Consider the following 20,517-nt stretch of genomic DNA (forward strand, 5'->3'; position numbering starts at 1 on the left):
TTCTAAGTGACCCTAAACTTTTGAACGCGTGTGTATGTAAAGGGAACCACACACGCAGTTGAAGTCAGAAGTTTACATACACTTAGGTTGGAGTCATTAACTTGTTTTTCAACCACTCCACACATTTCTTGTTAACAAACTGTAGTTTGAGAAGTCGGTTAGGACATCTACTTTGTGCATAAGTCATTTTCCCAACAATTATTTACAGACAGATTATTTCACAGACAGATTATTTCACTTATAATTCACTATAACACAGTTCCAGTGGGTCAGAAGTTTACATATACTAAATTGACTGCCTTTAAACAGCTTGGAAAATTCCCAAAAATGATGTCATGGCTTTAGAAGATTCTGATAGGCTAATTGACATCATTTGAGTCAATTGGAGGTGTACCTGTGGATGTCTTTCAAGGCCTACCTTCAAACTCAGTGCCTCTTTGCTTGACATCATGGGAAAATCAAAAGAAATTAGCCAAGACCTCAGAAAAAGAATTGTAGACCTCCACAAGTCTGGTTCATCATTGGGAGTAATTTCCAAATGCCTGAAGGTACCACGTTCATCTGTACAAACAATAGTACGCAAGCATGAACACCACGGGACCACGCAGCCATGATACCGCTCAGGAAGGGGACGTGTTCTGTCTCCTAGAGATTTGCACTTTTCGCACCAAAGTACGTTAATTAATCCCAGGACAACAGCAAAGGACCTTGTGAATGCTGGAGGGAACGGGTACAAAACGATCTATATCCACAGTAAAATGAGTCCTATGTCGACATAACCTGAAGGCCGCTCAGCAAGGAAGAAGCCACTGCTCAAACTGCCATAAAAAAGCCAGACCATGGTTTGCAACTGCACATGGGGACAAAGATTGTACTTTTTGGAATAATGTATTCTGTTTTGATGAAACAAAAATAGAACTGTTTGGCCGTAATGACCATCGTTATGTTTGTAGGAAAAAGGGGGAGGCTTGCAAGCCGAAGAACACCATCCCAACCGTGAAGCACAGAGGTGGCAGCATCATGTTGTGGGGTGCTTTGCTGCAGGAGGGACTGGTGCACGTCACAAAATAGATAACATCATGAGGGAGAAATTGTGGCTATATTGAAGCAACATCAAGACATCAGTCAGGAAGTTAAAGCTTGGTTGCAAATGGGTCTTCCAAATGACCCCAAGCATACTTCCAAAGTTGTGGCAAAATGGCTTAAGGACAACAAAGTCAAGGTATTGGAGTGGCCATCACAAAGCCCTGACCTCAATCCTTTAGAAACATTTGTGGGCAGAACTGAAAAAGCATGTGCGGGCAAGGAGGCCTACAAACCTGACTCGGGTACACCAGCTCTTTTAGGAGGAATGGGCCAAAATTCACCCACTTATTGTGGAAGGCTACCTGAAACATTTGACCCAAGTTAAACAATTTAAAAGGCAACGCTACCAAATACTAATTAAGTGTATGTAAACGTCTGACCCACTGGGAATGTGGTGAAAGAAATAAGAGCTGAAATAAATCACACTCGTATTATTCTGACATTTCACATTCTTAAAATAAAGTGGTGATCCTTTTACTTGGATTAAATGTCAGGTATTGTGAAACTGAGTTTAAATGTATTTGGCWAAGGTGTATGTTAACTTCCGACTTCAACTGTACATACATGCATTACCAAAAGTATGTATTTGGCCACCTGCTCGTTGAACATCTCATTCCACAATCATGAACGTTAATATTGAGTTGGAACCCCTCTTTGCTGCTATAACAGCCTCCATTCTTCTGGGAAGGATTTCCACTAGATGTTGGAACATTGCTGCCATGACCAGAGCATGCCCACTAGTGCCAGAGACGCAAAACCATTGCACCGTAACAAATAGCATTACTGCCTCTTACAACAAGCAGATTTGCTGCTTTTGCGCTGTCAGCATTGCCGGTTGCTGTGGAGACAAACCAATCCCCTTAGTAACTGATCCTGTGCATGTTTTTGTTACTTTGTTCCCTATTCATAATGCACAAATTAAAGTAGAAAAGTGCCTGATTTTCCCAAATGCATCTTAAGGCTAAGTTCATTGTGAGAACCTTCGTAGGAGCAGTGTTTCCCAAAACCATTTACTAAAGTTGCAGTTGAAAAAGCTTGTTATTTACAGACTGTCTCAGACCACTCGTAGAACGGTTAAGTCCGTCGCTAGATGCGTTTTTCCCCTACCGCTTCATTTGATACCCCGAAAATCTCCACTAAACAMAGAATCAAGATGTCTTTCTGTGACCGCCGATAACTTCACAATGAAGTTGACTACAAATACGAAGTTGCTGATGTCGTTGCAATTGTTACAAGCAAAGCATAAAAAGATGCATCAAATGAAAACCGAGATGACTGAATTAAGATGTTTAGGCTACATAGGTTGTTCATTCAATTGAAATGTATTTTGCTAATTGTAGGCTGTCTAATTCCTACCGCAATGTATTTCATGATATGTAACCACGTCAACGTGCCAAATCTTGAGTTAATGCGTTATTATAGGTTAAGCATTTGGATAAGCTGCCTCAATATTTGCAGCCATAGGTAATATCTCTCTAGGAGCTGATCCATCRTCAGTATTGTGGAATAATTATGTTACGGTAAGAATTCAATGTAGAAAGCTCATCTGAGAGCAGCCTTGCCTTTCTTTCGATCCTATCAGTATCGACACTGCCTTAACGACTCACTTWGCCAAAGTTCTGTCTGCGTTTTGGGGAACGCATGTTACATCTTCGGCCGTTGTGGGAAAAATGCATTGTTTTAACAATTAGTAAGCCTAAGTTCCATCGCTATCGGGACACCGAGCCCAAAGCCTGACCTGTACAGCACTTTGAGATATCAGCTGATGTAAGAAGGGCTATATAAATACATTTGATTTGACAATTTTTTTTTGTTGCCTCATAATGAATCTAAGATCAATTTTGTCTCTTTACCCCTTGTAATACTTAAGCTTAGGAGTTGGCAAGGGGAAACTGATCCTAGAGGAAACCTCTAGCCAGAGCTGACAATCAGGCCCCGCTAATGAGTGATGGAGATGGAAACTGGTGGCTCCTGCAAAGGGATGTCCGTCTAGCTGTTGGCATAGATATATAAACACACAACATGGCTATTACATAGTGATAGTAGTAATGTTATTTTTTTTTGTTAGCGTTATTGCTAACAGGGTACTGGGCACTTATTTGAGTTGATACTGATGGTTACAGCAGAGGAAATCCCTCTAGCTGTTAGGTGTTTATGCTAACACATAGTAGTAATTGTACATTTGTGTTAATCGCTCCACTTCACGCCGTTATTATACTTGGGTGTGGAGTCTGATTATTATTATTTTTTGCATGCATTCCTGGACTCCCAAATGGCAACATTCACAAGGGGGCAATGGCAGAGATTCTCATTATCTTCACATTTTGTGGTAAAGGCAAAGAAGAATCACTTTGAAAACATCACTACTGTAAGCTAATTTGAAAGAGAACCAACTGCATATTTACATAATAGCTACTTGTAATGAAAGGTGAGGTTTGTTTTACATTACCTTGTTTTGTGCCTGCCAGTAGGCTACTCTAAGGCTACAATGTTTGAATTATAGTTTGAACAGTAGACTGCTTATATGATGCAAAGCCTATAGGCAGGACTACTTACTACAAGGAGCCACCCATTTTGTGATGAAAAATGACGTTCTCATACTGCATTACACTCCAAATCGCTGCGTTGTGTACAGTCTGTCGAGCTTCTTAGGGTGACGTTAGCATAGTGATAGTCACCGCTGATAGGATACTGGTGTCAAGACCTTATTGTAGTGGCCATAGGGACACCCGATCCTCCCTCTGCCCTTGTGTACTTTCTAGGATGAGAGGCGGCCCACAGGTCCCTAGTGGGGTCCAATCCCTCTATTTATTCACAAGGCCTTTAGGGGGGGAAAACAGAACAGCCTCAGGGCTTGATACATCGTACACTTCCATAGTACTATGTTGGCTGACTTTGGGATGCGTCCCAAATGGCACCCCTTTTGCGCTATTTGGGACACGCCCAGTGTGTGCTTACCAAATCTATATTCCCCTAGCCTCTAGACAAATATTTTTTTGTAGAACTGAACAGTATTTAAAAATGCACTATATGGGAATACTTTAGCTCCGTCTTGCCTTCAGGATAGGCTTACACCTTTCCAGTCATTTCACATCTGCACACTGTGTCTGGTGGGGGCTCGAATTTCGTGTACTGGCTATGCCCAGGATGACTGCGCAACTGCAAGCATGTAGAGAACCAGAATTATAGGGTGAGATGGGGGTGCTTGATTTGGCATTCCTAATCTGTGTGTGTGTTTATGCCCAGATCTGAACTACTGTGGCAGACACCAGCCGTGCGTGAACGGCGGCACCTGCATGAACACGGAGCCGGATGAGTATCGCTGTGCCTGTCCCGACGGCTACTCTGGCAAGACCTGCGAGATAGGTGAGACACAGAATACAAGCTACTACTCAAAGGCTTAAAGGCCCAGCTCTATTTCTTCCCCCAGATCCTAGCTCCGCGCTGGCTACTTCCATGTTTTTCACAAATACTTTGGAAGGGCTTAAAGGCCTGTTTCCATTTGACCCCTGCCCTCTTACCCTAGTTACCACTCCAGGTTGGCTTAAAGGCCCTGTTCCATTTTGACTCCTTTAGGACTTTTCCCAGATGTTGACCTGCTCGTTTGTGTATTTGCACGTGTGTGTTCTACAGCTGAGCACGCCTGTGTGTCCGACCCGTGTGCCAACAGCGGCACGTGCCACGAGGTCCCTTCTGGTTTCGAGTGCCACTGCCCTCCGGGATGGGAGGGTCCCACCTGCGCCAACGGTGAGAACACCACCCCTTTTTGTCTTAAACATCTCCCTCCATATCTGTACCTTCTCCTCCGACTCTTTCCTTTGTGACGCTTGCGTTTCCCTCCGAGCTCGATACAAACAGTTATCCTTGGCCTCGTTCCAACAGCTCCTGTGGAAGTTGCCCCTAAACCACAGATCTAGGATCATATTTTATAGCGCCAATTCCTAGTCTTATCATGCATTTTGAAAGTATTGGAATAAGGCTTGTGACTTATTTTCTCTCCATCTAGCTAGCCCATCCCACTCTTCTTCCTTTTAACCCCTTCCCTCTCCTTGGTGGCCATCCCTGTAGTAGAGTGTGTGTGCGCTCCTGTGGAGGGCCCCGGCATCATAGGGGCCAGCATTAGACACCCTTCGGGCAGAAGACGCACCCGGAGGGGTGATTTGCATAACCTGCCCTCCTTTTGAACCAGGCCGCATTGGTGGCATGGTGTGGAGAATACGCTGCACCTTCCACACATACACACAATGTGTGCCCCCCCCTACCTGTCCCATCAAGGTGCTTTCCATAGTCCCCCAAGGTGTGCAGCGATCTGGCCTAAAGTCTTGCACTGGTGATGGAGAGTGACTGTATGATTGCAGAAGTGCTGTATGTTTGTGTTTCTCCATACCCGTATCAGAAGTGCTGTATGTTTGTGTTTCTCCATACCCGTATCAGAAGTGCAAGGAGAGGGCTTTAATAGCAGCTAATCTGCCGGGGCCTGGATTATGCTAATCGTGTTATGCTACCATGACAGTCTTCCCTCTCGCTCTCTTTTTCCTTCGCTCTCTGCTCTTTTGCCTTCTCTCTCTGCTCTTTTGCCTTCTCTCTCTGCTCTTTTGCCTTCTCTCTCTGCTCTTTTGCCTTCTCTACTGCTCTTGCTTTATTTGTCTTTTTTCTCTCTCGCATCTCTGACTCTACCTCTAACATCTCGTTCATGTCTCTCGTGCTCTTTCTCTCTCAACTGCATCTCTTGGACTCCCCCTTCAACTATCTTATTGCTCTCTCACTCCCTACCTCTTTCTCAGTGACTGCGTAAGACTCTTAGAATGTGATGCTGCTATAACAGTTATTGATGCGTTCTCTGGCAACAAGCTCCTGAAAATAGGCTTTGTGGTCACTTTAAAATAATTAAATGCAGTTAGCCAACACCTCTGCACTAGTGAGCTCAGGTACGCTTTAACAAGATGCCGGAGGTGAATTGTAGCGAAGGGTAGCGTTTTGATATACAATCCATCTTTGAACTTTTACTGGAATCAGGACGGAATTAGCAGGACACCCAGTAATCCTCTAAACCTGGTTATTTTGAGGTAATTTCAGAAATTTTGCAACCTTTTATTTTATAGGGAAGGTGATTATCTAAAAATGTCATACATGCCTCTTAGCAGACAATCTCATCCAAAGCGACTAACAGTACATTGAGTGCCTGTATCTTTTTGTATGTGATCGCTGCAGGAATTGAACCCACAACCTTGGCCTACAGGTTTTATTCATTGAGATAAAATCAATTTTTCAAGAGACCTGGTCSAACAGCAGCAGGGGGAACAAAGTTTCAGACAATAACTTGCATGCACTAACACAACATTGAACAACACTATAGACACATACAGTACAACAGTTACATATTACATAAACACATGTCAAAACTAAAAAACAACTGACCTAAAGACAATTACTCTTCTATGATATTTACATTGGACAGGTGTTTTTAAACTCCACCAATGTGACCAATTTATCAACTTTTTAAAAATGTACATGTAAGAATTCTAGGACCATGGAGTTGAGTAACTAAAGCTATTTCTACCATGACCTGTTCTAATTCTTGCTACTGTTAAAAGCAAATGAGAATGGGACTAATTTTAATAATTATTCACTGAACTGATTAAAAAATAACAGTGGAATTTTACCCAATATGGCCTTATAAATCAGTGTATACCAGTGTTTAAGACTGTAAGGTCAATGACGACCAGCCGACAGCGCTGTAGAAATCACAAGGATGTGTTAGACGTTTTTGATTGATAATGAACCTGAGGGCCGCATGATATACTGAATCAAGTGTGCTCAGGGTAGTTGGTGGTTGAGGCCTGCATATATATATCTCACTAAATACTGCTGGTAATGTTTATCGTACCAGCGCCTTCCTGGCCTTCAGAGAAAAACAAGCCTTATGCCGGTAATTAAAACCTATCTTCAGCTTGAGCTTCCTTATCAAGTTCTCCACATGAACAGTGAAACTCAGCTTGTCACCAACCCCCACAACCAAATATTTGTACCCTTTGGCTTGCTCTATAGTTTGTCCATCCAATGTAACAATGACATGATTAGTAACATGCCTGGCATTAGAAAATACCATGCATTTTGTTTTACCTGAATTCAGAACCAGCTTCAAATCATACAGATTCTGTTAAATGGTGTTAAATGCTCGTTGGCCATTTTCAAATGCTAAAGATAAACTACTACCACTTGAATAAAGAACAGTGTCATCTGCATAAAAATGAACATCCACTGTTTCAATATGATCCCCAATGTTATACAAAATGATCAACAGTGGGCCCAAAATAGAACCTTGYGGAACACCTGACGACAACTTTATGGATTTACAACCATCTGCCATTACACACTGTGTACAATTTGATTGCTTTATAAATTACCTATTTAGAGCATGACCAGTAATTCCACAACATTTTTACCTTTGTACCAACAAAGCATGGTCCACRGTGTCAAATGCCTTCGGCAAATCAATAAAGATGATGCATTCAATTCAACCATCCGAGCCACACCGGACCATTGTGTTTATAGAAATTGTTTGTTACTGGATAACAAAGTAGAGGTTCTATTCAATCGAAATTGGTCACCACATTATTTCATATTAAACGCGATGTATTGTTAAATGTTGAACACTGACTTAGTATAGTATGCCATATGTGTGGCAATGTGTTTGTGCTGTTTAATTTAATTTTGTGTTTTTGGTTTTACTCAGACATGGACGAATGTGCGTCCAGTCCTTGTGCCCAGGGCGGGACATGCATCGATCTGGAGAACGGCTTTGAGTGTGTGTGCCCCCCACAGTGGGGTGGGAAGACCTGCCAGATCGGTAAGACCCCCGGATCACACACCCCACCCAAATCAGACTGCATGAGTGTCTCAGTGGTGCATCCAGACATGTTACGATCAGAGCTGACTCTACAATGATTTTACAACAATCCATTAAAGTAGGGCTGACCCCATTTAGTCGACTGATGGGCTGTTGATCGACCAAGATTTTTTTTAGTCAAGCAGTCTCATATAGCATTTATTTAATTTTAAAAAAAAATGTATGGCACACGAGAGACTTTTCTTGATTCACACGTGTCTCAGTGGACTAATCCATTGCGGAGGCCACGGGGATGGCTCACCAGTAGTAATTCCCATAATCTCTAATGTACAATGTTTATTTGGTTAAGGTAATTTGTTAATGCATTCATGTATTATTATTCTAATTGCCATTGGACACATTGTTTGTTGCCCACACAACCTAGGCTACACTTGTGAGGAAGTATTTTTCTTTCCATTTACAAGTTGTCAATTTTATTGATTGTCTTTTGTCTGTAGCGCTCCTGTCAGAGTAAGGACACGCACCCAATTATGCATAGAAGTAGGCCTAGGCTACCTGGCCTGTGTGCAAATGTAGGTCTATAAATGTGCCCATTTGTGGATCTGATAGTATTTCTGACTTGTTTTAACTTACCACCACTGAAGCTTTTCAAAGACGTTTTCTTCACCCCAAACAGCAAGTAAACTAAGTCTGTCTTTATGTCCATTGACAATGACAATAGTTCCTCAACGTAGCCTATTTGTAAAATCTTTCCTGCTCCCGGTGTGAAAATGGGGAAAAAATGTATCCTCTAACATAAAATAGGGCTACCTGATTTAGTTCTTATCCCTTGTGCAAATAGCCTACAGTTGTCTCTGTCCAGAGCTCACTGGGAAACTCTGAGGGGCCACTATTTTATACAATGTTGCAAGTTTGCTAGTGCACGCTTCAGGCCAGACCCAAGTTAGTAGTTGATACAATGTTTAAATTTCCTTGCAGACAGGCTATGCATAGCCAATGTGATTTATAGGATATTTATTTTTATCAGGGTATTTTCTACCTGCAGGCTTCAATGTTTTTATTTATTGGCTTTATGTAGGCAAATTTTACATAGTTGGCAATAGAAGGGACTTTTAGAATTTTGATTTACCACATAATGATTGAGATACAATGACTTTATTATAAATTAAATGAAACTGTTCCCTGAAAATGTCCATATGAAAATCATAAATTGGCACTCCAAATGGAAAAGGTTGACCACCCCAGTTGTAGCCTATTACCTACCGGCTACCTTCGCAGATTATGCTATTAAGGCCAGCAGCAGCTGAAGGAGAGTCGGGAACAGATTTTTTTCCCTTCTGTTTAGGCGATCTTGATCTTTGGCTCCCTCTTGAGTCATTTGTGTGTCATAATTATTTAATCAGTGTGCCTAAAACATCAGACAAGCTCAGTAGCCTACATATAGTTGATTTTATTAAAACACATAGGGTATGTCTATATATAGGGGAAAATACATTGTAAAAATGTTCGACCCCGGGCCTCCCGATTGGCACAGGGGTCTAAGGCACTGCATCACTGCTAGAGGTGTCACTACAGATCCAGGTTCGATCCCAGGCTGCATCACAACCGGCCGTGATCGGGAGTCCCATAGGGTGGCGCGGAATTGGCCTGGCGTTGTCGGCTTAAGGGAGGGTTTGGCCGGGGGCGTTTACTTGGCTCATCACGCTTTAATGACTCCTTGTGGCTGGCTGGGCACCTGCAGGTTGACCGCTTGTCAGGTGAACAGTGTTTCCTCTGACACACGGGTGCGTCTGGCTTCCGAGTTAAGTGGGCGTATGTTAAGAAGTGCGGTTTGGCGGTTCATGTTTTGGGGGACTCCCGAGCAGCGATGAGACAAGATTGAATTTGGATAGATAAGGGGGTAAAATACAACTCTCTCATATAGATAGATATATAGATTATATATTAGAAACGATTGGTCAAAAAACATGACTAGGTCAACTTTTTTYCCCCCGGACATTAAAGGGATAGTTCATCCAAATTACAAATCTACATATTTGCTTACTTGCCATGAAGGAAGTCTATCGACGACGAGAGACGGCAATCCGTTCTTTGGATTTGTGAATCTAGCTACTTCCGCTAATATTAGCTTTTTGGTGAACTATCCTTTTAAGTACACCATTGATCAGTGGGAGAGTCCACTTGCATGACAATTACCAATAGTTTCTTCCATAGCCACAGGAAGTAGGGTGCCGAGGGTGCTGCTGCACCCCCTTTTTTTCTTCACTGAAGTAGTTTACTGGGCCTTTGCTAGTCCTGTATTAATGGACCGATATAGCAGTCTGTAGCGCAGGTACTTAATGTTTTTCTCAAAAGTAGTGCACTGTGCTTTACTGATTCTCAACCCCCCCTCCCTTCCAGTCATATTACAGGAAGTAATGCCATGTCCATTCAGATTGCAACCATTGACATTGCAGGAATAAAATGTGTACATTCAATCACATTACAATGAGCAATTCTACCGCTAGCCGTATGATTGGTTTGTGTATCTGTTTTTGTGTGTACTTCCTTCCACCCCATTGAGTCTACATTACTCCTGTGGTCATTACACGGGGCCGCTCAAATTAAGATGGCTACTGTCTGCAACACGATGCGGGTGCCTTCAGAGCACAGTGATGTATACCGGAAACTGCTTGGCAACCGCTACAACCGGACCTCAATGACCACGAGTCATGAGTGCTATTGTCTGTGACCAGAGTCCCGCGTCACATTTTTCTTTTATCTTTGTTTATTTATCCACTCGTACCTGTTGAGAGGAAGCGTGGTGTGGCGTGCCAGAAAGAGGATTATGACCTGGAAACAAGCTCGGGGGGGCGACCCGAAACCCAGCCTGTGGTCTCCCCTTACAGAGCTGGAACCGTAACCTGGTCTCCCCTTACTACCTGAGTGTTGGATGTTTGGGTTTCGAAGAGTGCAGGTGTGCGAGTGGACTGGCCATGCTCACAGGGACAGCCCCCCTCGTGAATATTTAATGTGCTAATAAGCAGCAGGGCTTTCTTTTTTTGGAGGGGGTGGTTTAAAAAGAATAGTGTCTTAGGTGTCATCTGCTTTTTTCGAAGGGATAGGCCCAAACAAGTTATCTGGGTGGATGGATGGGAGTTGAGAGGACAGGTGAAGGAGATGAAAAGGGGAGGTTGTGGACTGCAACTCTTTGCCACTCATGTAGTGTGCGTAGGAGGGACTAGGGGTCGATTTAGGATTCAGGGATAGAGTGGAACTTCTTGTTGGACTAAAATGGCTGACTGGATAATAAGTGTATTGCTCCCACCGGTAGTATAGGCTTATACATTTCCCTCCACTTGCCAAAAATGAAGGGGAGCTTTACCCAAACCTTTGAATTGTAAAGGGGTTTCGTACCATACTTTACTGTAGTTTGTAAATAGTGGGAGAGACTGACAAGAAGACCCATTCGTGGACTCCTTTTGTGCTGATGTGTTGGTGGTGGGGCTTCAATGTGCCTTTTCACCTCTTTCTTCCCCCTCTCACTCATCTTTCTCTCACCTCTCTATCCCTCTTTCCTTCTTTCCTCCCTTTACCCGTTGACTCTGACTCCCTCCCATGTCCTGCCTCCACAGATGCGAATGAGTGTGTGGGGAAACCGTGTGTAAACGCTTACTCTTGCAAAAACTTAATTGGCGGATATCACTGCGACTGCTTTCAAGGATGGTCCGGACAAAACTGTGACATCAGTCAGTATTCCTTTCCCCTTTATTGTCGTCAMCGTCTCTCTCGCTCTCTCTCTCTCGTTATTTTCACTCTTGCTACTGATCCGTGTTTTTCTACCACTCCTCTCGGTCTCTCTAGGCTTTGGGCGATGTCATATTGGCACGTTCTAGCATTGTCACCTTCGGCCGAGGCTTTGTCACTTTCTAAAGAGGCCCACATCTCCGTAGCTGTCTCTGTAAAACTCACCAACTTTGCCTATGTGGTTTTTATTGCATGATGGGTATAGGTTTCTTGTCAACTGCATACAATGCCTTCAGAAAGTATTCATAACCCTTAAATTATTCCACATTTTGTTACAGTCAAAATGCATCAACTATATAAAAATACCCATCTATACTCTACCCTCAATGACAATTTGCAAACATAAATGTATTGACAATGGAAATGCATAAATATCTAATTTTACTTAAGTATTCACACCCCTGAGTCAATACTTTGTAGAAGCACCTTTGGCAGCGATTTAAAGCTGTGAGTCTTTCTGGGTAAGTCTCTAAAAGGCGCTGATTGGTCAATCTGATGTCTGCAGTGGACGTACAGAATTTACTGCGATACGGCCTGTGCAGAAGTCAGGGCATTTATACTTCTTGCGCGTTGCCGAGCTGTTGTGAAGGAAGTTGTCAAGGAAGTGAGTTTGCGCGGGAGCTCCAGTATAAACGCAATCATGTCAATGCTGAGCTTTAAGGAGCCCTCCGCATTGTTAAATTTTTGGGCCGGCGCATGCCAATGCGTTACAGAGCTCAATTTGGCCTCTGCGTACCTCCGTATGCTCCGTAATTGCATCACACCAACCGTCCATCCATACCGTTCCTCCGACCCACATTTTCGGATCAAGCATAAATTGTCTTTAAGAGTTTGCCCACCTGGATTGTGCAACCTTTTCAGGTCTTGCCATAGATTTTCAAGGTAATTTAAGTCAAAATTGTCTAATTGGTAAGCAGCTCGTGTAGATTTGGCCTCGTGTTTTAGGTTATTTTCCTGCTGAAAAGTGAATTGATCTCTTCGTGTCTGGTGGAAAGCCAACTGAACCAGGTTTTCCTCTAGGATTTTGCCTGTTTAGCTACATTCAGTWAAWWWWWTTTATCCTGAAAAACTTTAAGGATTAGGTATGCCTCTAATCCTTAACGATTACAAGCATACCCATAACATGATGCAGCCACCACTATGCTTGAAAATATGAGTGGTACTCCGTAATGTGTTGTAATAGATGTGCCCCAAACAACGCTTTGTATTCATAACAAAAAGTGAATTGCTTTGCCACATTTTTTGCAGTATTACTTTAGTGCCTTGTTGCAAACAGGATGCATGTTTTGGAATATTTTTTATTCTGTACAGGCTTTCTTCTCACTCTGTCAATTAGGTTATTGTGGAGTAACTACAATGTTGTTGATCTATCCTCAGTTTTCTCCTATCACAGCCGTTAAACTCTGCAACTGTTTTAAAGTCACCGTTGGCCTCATGGTGAAATCACTGAGTGGTTTCCTTCCTCTCCGGTAACTGAGTTAAAAAGACACCTCTTTCTTTGTAGTGAGACTGGGTGCATTGATACACCATCCAAAGTGTAATTAATAACTTCACTATGCTCAAAGGGATATTCGATGTCGGCGTCTATTTTTAAAAATATTTGTTTAACCCATCTATCAATAGGTGCCCTTTGCGAGGCATTCGAAAACCTCCCTGGTCTTTGTGGTTRAATCTGTTTTGAAATTCACTGATGGAGGGACCTTACAGATAATTGTGTGTGTGGGGTATGGAGATAAGGGGGTCATTCAAATATGTTAAATAGCATTTCAGTGAGTCCATGCATCTTATGTGACTTGTTTTAAATGTTTACTTGTGAACTTTAGGTTTCCTATAACTTAATAAAGCAAAATGAAAAACATAATTCCATTATTGTGTGTGTGTGTAGGCCACAAAGAATCTAAATTGGCTGTAACAAAATGTGGAAAAAATGTAAAGGTGTGAAACTTTCTGAAGGCACTGTTTGCTTTGTTCATAAAGACGACTAACCAAGGACTAACTTTCCGTCTTCAATTCATTAACAAAACACCTACATTACCTGCCTTGATTGCACATTAAAATGGTTGGTCTGTTTTTATGCAATAGTTATTAAAAACCCTTCTGTGTGTAACCATCTTTCTCTCACCTACCTCAGATTTCAAGGGCTGCCACGGCCAATGTCAGAATGGAGCRACGTGTAAGGTATGCTCCCTTCTCTAGGCCTTGTGACTCGATGCAACACAGAAAATAAATGAATAATGTAACATTTTTTTCTGCTCAACCATTTCTGTAATTATTTCATGTAAAACGTTAAACTCTGAACTATATACAGTAACAGTCAAAGGATTGCACACAGCTACTCATTCAAGGGCTTTTCTTAATGTTTTCGATGTTCTAAATTGTAGAATAATAGTGAAGACATCAACTATGAAATAACACATATGGAATATGTACTAACCACTTTTTTTTTAAATATATCAACATGTATTTTAGATTCTTCAAAGTAGCCACCCTTTGCCTTGACAGCTTTGTACTCTCTTGGCATTCTCTCAACCAGCTTCACCTGGAATGCTTTTCCAGCAGTCTTGAAGGAGTTCCCACATATGCTGAGTACTTGTTTGTTGCTTGTTCTTCACTCTGCTGTCCAACTCGTCCCAAACCATCTCAATTGGGTTGAGGTCGGGTGGTTGTGGAGGCCAGGTCATCTGATGCAGCACTCAATCACTCTGTGGAGGTGTGTTGGTTCATTGTCCTGTTGAAAAACAAATTATTGTCCCACAAAGTGCAGACCAGATGGGATGGTGTATCGCTGCAGAATGCTTTGGTAGCCATGCTGGTTAAGGGTTCCTTAAATTCTAAAGAAATCACTAAGTGTCACCAGCAAATCACACCTGCTTCCTGGTGGGAACCACACATGCAGCGATCATCCGTTCACCTACTCAGCGTCTCACAAAAACATGGCGGTTGGAACCAAAAGTCTCAAATTTTTCGACTCATCAGACCAAAGGACAGATTTCCACCGGTCTAATGTCCATTGCTCATCTTTCTTGGCCCAAGCAAGTCTCATGTTATTATTGGTGTCCTTTAGTAGTGGTTTCTTTGCAGCAATTTGACCATGAATGCCTGATTCAGTCTCCTCTGAACAGTTGATGTATCTGTTACTTGAACTCTGCAGCCCAAATAAATTCTTCAATTTCTGAGGCTGGTAACTCTAATGAACTTATCCTCTGCAGCAGAGGTAACTCTGGGTCTTCCTTTCCTGTGACGGTCCTCAGTTTCATCATAACGCTTGGGTTCTGCGACTGCACTTGAAGAAACTTTAGACCTTCATGTCATGAAGTAAAGATGGACTGTCGTTTCTCTTAGATTATTTGAGCTGTTCTTGCCATAATATGGACATGGTCTTTTATCAAATAGGGCAATCTTCTGTATACCACCCCTACCTTGTCACAACACAATTGATTGGCTCAAACGCATTAAGAAGGAAAGAAATTCCACAAATTAACTTTTAACAAGGCACACCTGTTCATTGAAATGCATTCCACGTGAAGCTGGTTGAGAGAAAGGGTGGCTACTTTGGAGAATCTCAAATATAAAATTATTTGGATTTGTTTAACCCTTTTTATTTTTTAAATGTTACAACATGATTCCATATGCGTTTCATAGTTTTGATGTCTTCCCTATTCTACAATGTAGAAAATGGTCAAAATAAAAACCCTTGAATGAGTAGGCGTGTCCAAACTTTTGACTGGTACTCTATGACCAAGAGGTAGTATGTAAATGGAGGTTAAGAAGGCTCTTAGACTGAACCCTAGAGGACATGCTCACCTAGATATCCTGTTAACCATGGATCCATATCACATACTGTCAAGTACTTTCTCTTRCATTCTACTTATCCTTTACCTGTTAGCAGGTCATACCCTGTCCTATAGGATTCTCATGTGTTAGATCTATGTCAGATATATCTCTTTTCCCACCATCTCCCTTCAGGAAGGGCCCAGGGGATACCTCTGTCAGTGCTTGTCAGGCTTTGTGGGCACTCATTGCGAGATCCAGCGGAACAGGTGTGCGAGTGGGCCCTGCCAGAACGGTGGGCGCTGCCACAACGTTTTGGACGGCTTTGTGTGCGAGTGCCCGACCAAGTTCTCCGGGGAACTGTGTGAGGTGAGCCTTTAGTTCAAAGGCCGAAGTCTTGGGACCAGTTTCCGCTGCTCTAAAGTGTTGGTCCTTTTGGTGACACACACAGCAAATTTATATCTGACCCTCCAATTAGAGATTTTTTTATTTTTTATATATATATATATATATTGCGCACAGTCTTTTTACGGTGAGATTAAAAACAACGGTATATCCTGAATTCAGTCAAAACAAAACTCCCGCATAAGGGAATTGACACGCACGCACACCTAGAACTATACACACACAGAGACAGCGCTGTACTGTTTTGCTTTGACTGAACGGCAGACAGTACTGGTTGTGAGCCCAGTCCTGTACTTGGCGTAAAAGGCTATAAATACGAACTCTCTTGAATGAGGCAACTCGACTATGGCCCTGTGCCCACTCAGTCACTCCAGGGCATTGAGAAGCTACGATTATGCCTGTCCTGGAATTGTGGCTCTATTCTTACACGCCTATCACCATCGTGTGACATACGTATGATACTTACTACACTCATATGACACTCCTATTACACTTGTATTGCATTGATATGTCACAAATGCACTCCTGCTACACKAACACAACATGCGTATGACTTCCCTATGCACTCCTGCTAAACTCAGACCGCATACATGATGACACTATAAACTCCTACACATGTTCAACATACTGTACATATGACACTCCTATTTCGTTTTTTACAGGTACGGGAATCCCTATGTGTGCAAGCGCTTGCACACTGTTTGTTGTTAGCCTAGGTTATCATAGCGATTCTAGGCCTATGTAATTCTATGTCCTATGATCCCTATATTATAACTTTTAACATATTTTAATGTGGCATAAACACAATCAGTCAATGTTTTCAAAAAAAATCCCTCCTGTAGGCTACCCGTGCAATTTTGTCCACTCACAAAATGATTACAACATCCAAACAGTGCATTGTGCACTCGCAATTTGATGAATGGAAAGAGACCTCTGTTACAAAACACCTACGTGTATTGTAATGACGTTTTGTGATCGTCATTAGGCCTATACTTCATGCATCCCCTGGTGTCCGTGCGTCTCTGTATCGGCAACTAATTTCCGCCAGATGTACGAGTTTTCATSGAAGCACAACGCAATTTTGAGCATATACAACCCGGTTTCAAGACAATTCGCTCATTTCATGTGGCTGAAGTGGTAATGTTAAGTAATAGCCTACAGTTTTCTTGACATTTTGTTTTAATTATTGTGATAGGCTCATGTTATACCGGCTTACTTTCTCCCCTGCCTTCCTACTACACTTGTATGGCATACCCATGACAGGCCTAGGCACAGCTATGACACATCTATGCAATTGGCATGCCTGACACTATCTCTTAACACACCTATCCCACCCTTTTAACACCTATGTCCTTCTGCACACCAAGTTGATTTGGGATCGGGCGTGTGAGACGTGCATTACAGGTGGTTTTGGATGGGCTGTTTGAAAGACAGGGGGTTTAAGTGTTCTTCCTCTTCTGTGGAGGGGCTTAGATTTATGGGGCTTGTCCCAGCCTTTAGCCCTCAGACCCCTCAGTTTACATCCCACACATACTTTTCATGGCCACAGCACTGAGAAGCCTTTAAACAGAACAGAATAGAATAAATACATCTCTGCCCCATCAGATAGTCAAATAAACAAGTTGGGTGCGTGTGCAAGTTTCTGTGTCCGCGTGTGTATTAATCTGTGTGAGAGCACCATGACCAGGAGAGAACCATGACCCAAGTGAATCAGCCCACCCCGTTGCACCACACTACTGACCGACTCAGTGCCTTAAATGGCAGTGAGTTGTACCCCATGGTTTACACTGCGGTTTTTGTTGTGAATTTTCCCCCTCTTGATGCCCTGAGAACACAGAGAAAATGTAGAAACTGGAGCCGCTGCCATGTCACCGAGGACGATCTGGTTGTGTGTGTGTGGTTTTAATTAATTTAACTTTCATTCACACACACACACACACAAACTACCTCCACACACAGATGTGTTGGTGATCTTCAGGTACCTCTGAGCTTATGCCAGGCTTCCACAGCTTACCCCTTTGTGTTTATCTATATACTTAAAGAACAACTTGTGTAAAGTGTTGCAAGGCCTCTCACACACTTTCTTTCTCTCCCACACTCTCAAACTCACTTATACCATTTCTGTCCATACTGGGTGGCAAGGATTCATTATCTGAAGTACTTGCATAAAGTGGATAAAATAAATGAAACAAAGTACAAATGTAAAACTTGTTTGTACGTGTGAATGCGTGCATGCAGATGTGTTGAACTTGTTTGTGTACATGCTTGCATGTTTGAACGTTCTCCTTCCCTTCCCCGCAGGTCCCAGGTTGGTCTCCTTCAGACCCGTGTGAGCCCACCCCCTGTGAGAACGAGGCACCGTGCCACGCCCTAACGGGTGACTTTTACTGCGCCTGTCCCGATGGCTACGAGGGCAAGACCTGTGCCCACCTCAGGGACCACTGCAGGACCACCCCCTGCCAAGGTAGAGCCACACACACTGACTGATTCTGGACTGGTTTTTGTTGTTTTGTTCCCTATACATAATGCCCGAATGGAAATTTAAAAGGCTGATTCCAAATCAGTTACTAAGATTGAACTTGCCAGAGCCCCAGAGTATTAGGGAGTTGCCCCTAGACTCAGGTCTTGGGTCAGGTTTTTTTTGCATTTCCCCCACTAATAGGTGAAGCTGATTTTTAGATCTGTACCTAGGGGAACTAGACACCGGATCAGGTAGATGCAGACACCTCATTCATCCCTCCTGTTTTTTTTCTCTCAGTAATTGACAGCTGCACCATTGTCGTGGCAACCAACGACTCCGCGGGCGGTGTTCGTCACATCTCGTCCAACGTGTGTGGCCCCCGGGGACGCTGCATCAGCCAGCCCCGCGGCAACTTCACCTGCTCCTGTGACTCCGGCTTCAGCGGCACCTATTGCCACGAAAGTACGTACCACTTTGCCTTTCTCTGTCGGTCTGCATGTCTACCATCGGTCTGTTCTTGCTTGGGCAATTTTTTTATTCTTTATTTATTTCACCTTGATTTAACCAGGTAAGCTAGTTGAGAACAAGTTCTCATTTACAACTGYGACCTGGCCAAGGTAAAGCAAAGCAGTGAGACACAAACAACAGTTACACATGGAATAAACAACAACACAATAGGGGGGTGAAAAGAAAGTCTATATACAGTGTGAGCATATGACGGGAGGAGGTAAGGCAATAAATAGGCCATATAGCGAAGTAATTACAATTTAGAAAATTAACACTTGTGTGATAGATGAACAGATGGTGATGTGCAAGTAGAAATACTGGTGAGCAGAAAAGTAAATCACTTTTATACTGTATAACAATACCTCGTTATACAGTATATAAAAGTGTTTGGTGCTTATAACTATATCCAGCACAGGGCTCCAGCTATGCACTTGGATTGCTAACTTACTAAGTGGTTAGATGTCAAGATCAAGCTTCTTGGCTAAAGCAGAGACATTCAATCCCCTCCCTGGATCAACATCCCTATTGGCTAAATTGTTTTGTGTGTCAAAAATAAATCATTTATCCCCTTGTGTGCACTTCCGGTAATACCGTATTCCCCAGTATGGTACAGAAACGGTATGACGGTCTGAAAATCTAGATGCCACCCAAACTTAGACCAGGGCTTCAGTCGCATTTACTGCCTCAAGAGTGTCTGTCTCCTGTCTTTGTCTGTATGTCTGCTCATGTGACCCGGGCTTCAGTGGCCAGGGTTGGGGTAAATTCCACAAATTAAATTCCAATTAGCTTTTCTTTCCCTGAGTAGTTCAATTGAGTAAATTCAATATTCTGCCATCAATTCAATTCCCTCTTGACCCATTCCCTGAATGTCAATTCCTTTACTTCTTTCAACTCAAGCCAAACTCAACCCAACTACCTCAATGCATGGCAAGTTTGAAAGACTTGACCTTTACTCTTTTTGGGGTCATTTTCCTGGAAACCTTAAATGCACCCCGAATTACACTTTTCAGGAACTTTGGAAGTTTGTATAACATAAAATATATAAAATAATACAATGTTTTTAAACATAATCATAAAGCTTTAAAACATTATAATCAATATTAAACCATCCTATGGCAAAGCTGCATAAAGATGTCAATTTTTTTATGCACATCTGTTATTAGGCAAAGCTATTGACTAAATAAAAGCTGTTTTAATTTGAACAGCATGGGATAATGCTGTAAATGCAAAATACTTCCCCACTGGAGACCAGGTTTCAATTCCTGTCTGAACCTTTCATTCAATGACTCCCTCTTTATGCTCACCCAATCTGTTTATCTAAATTAAGCAAAAATACGAAAGGTAGAGTGGAATTCTACTCTATTATTATTTGTATTTTTTTATTTATTAAAGTATTATTAAAAGACATTGGTCACTAAACATTTGTGTGGAATTTACTTTTAGTCTGTGTAAATCTTAATACAGGGTATACATAAATCAAGGCAGTAACTTCACACATGTAGCTGCGGAGGGGGCGTTGTGTGCGTGTGTGAGAGATGGGTGCGAGCAGACGGAGGGGGAGAGAACGCCAAGGAAACTCGGCTACAGCCAAGACTAGCCAACTTGTAGTAGCCACAATGTTATTTATTACCACATATAACAGTGCATGTCT

The 20,517-nt window shown here is 42.4% G+C and overlaps 1 protein-coding gene across 2 annotated transcripts in view; it reads left to right on the forward strand.

Annotated features, from left to right (window-relative positions):
* Positions 1-20,517, forward strand: part of jag2b (jagged canonical Notch ligand 2b) — a 99,506-nt gene that overhangs the window by 48,634 nt on the left and 30,355 nt on the right. Inside the window, exons 7-14 of one of the 2 annotated variants that reach the window (XM_023974053.2) lie at positions 4,333-4,452; positions 4,720-4,833; positions 7,823-7,936; positions 11,551-11,664; positions 13,854-13,900; positions 15,689-15,862; positions 18,200-18,362; positions 18,657-18,821. In XM_023974053.2, the coding sequence (XP_023829821.1) occupies positions 4,333-4,452; positions 4,720-4,833; positions 7,823-7,936; positions 11,551-11,664; positions 13,854-13,900; positions 15,689-15,862; positions 18,200-18,362; positions 18,657-18,821 (1,011 nt within the window). The remainder of the gene's footprint in view (positions 1-4,332; positions 4,453-4,719; positions 4,834-7,822; positions 7,937-11,550; positions 11,665-13,853; positions 13,901-15,688; positions 15,863-18,199; positions 18,363-18,656; positions 18,822-20,517) is intronic. The other variant, XM_023974054.2, reaches the window with a different exon arrangement.

This window comes from Salvelinus sp. IW2-2015, linkage group LG28 (assembly GCF_002910315.2).
Source record: "Salvelinus sp. IW2-2015 linkage group LG28, ASM291031v2, whole genome shotgun sequence".
NCBI classification, from domain to species: Eukaryota; Metazoa; Chordata; class Actinopteri; order Salmoniformes; family Salmonidae; genus Salvelinus; species Salvelinus sp. IW2-2015.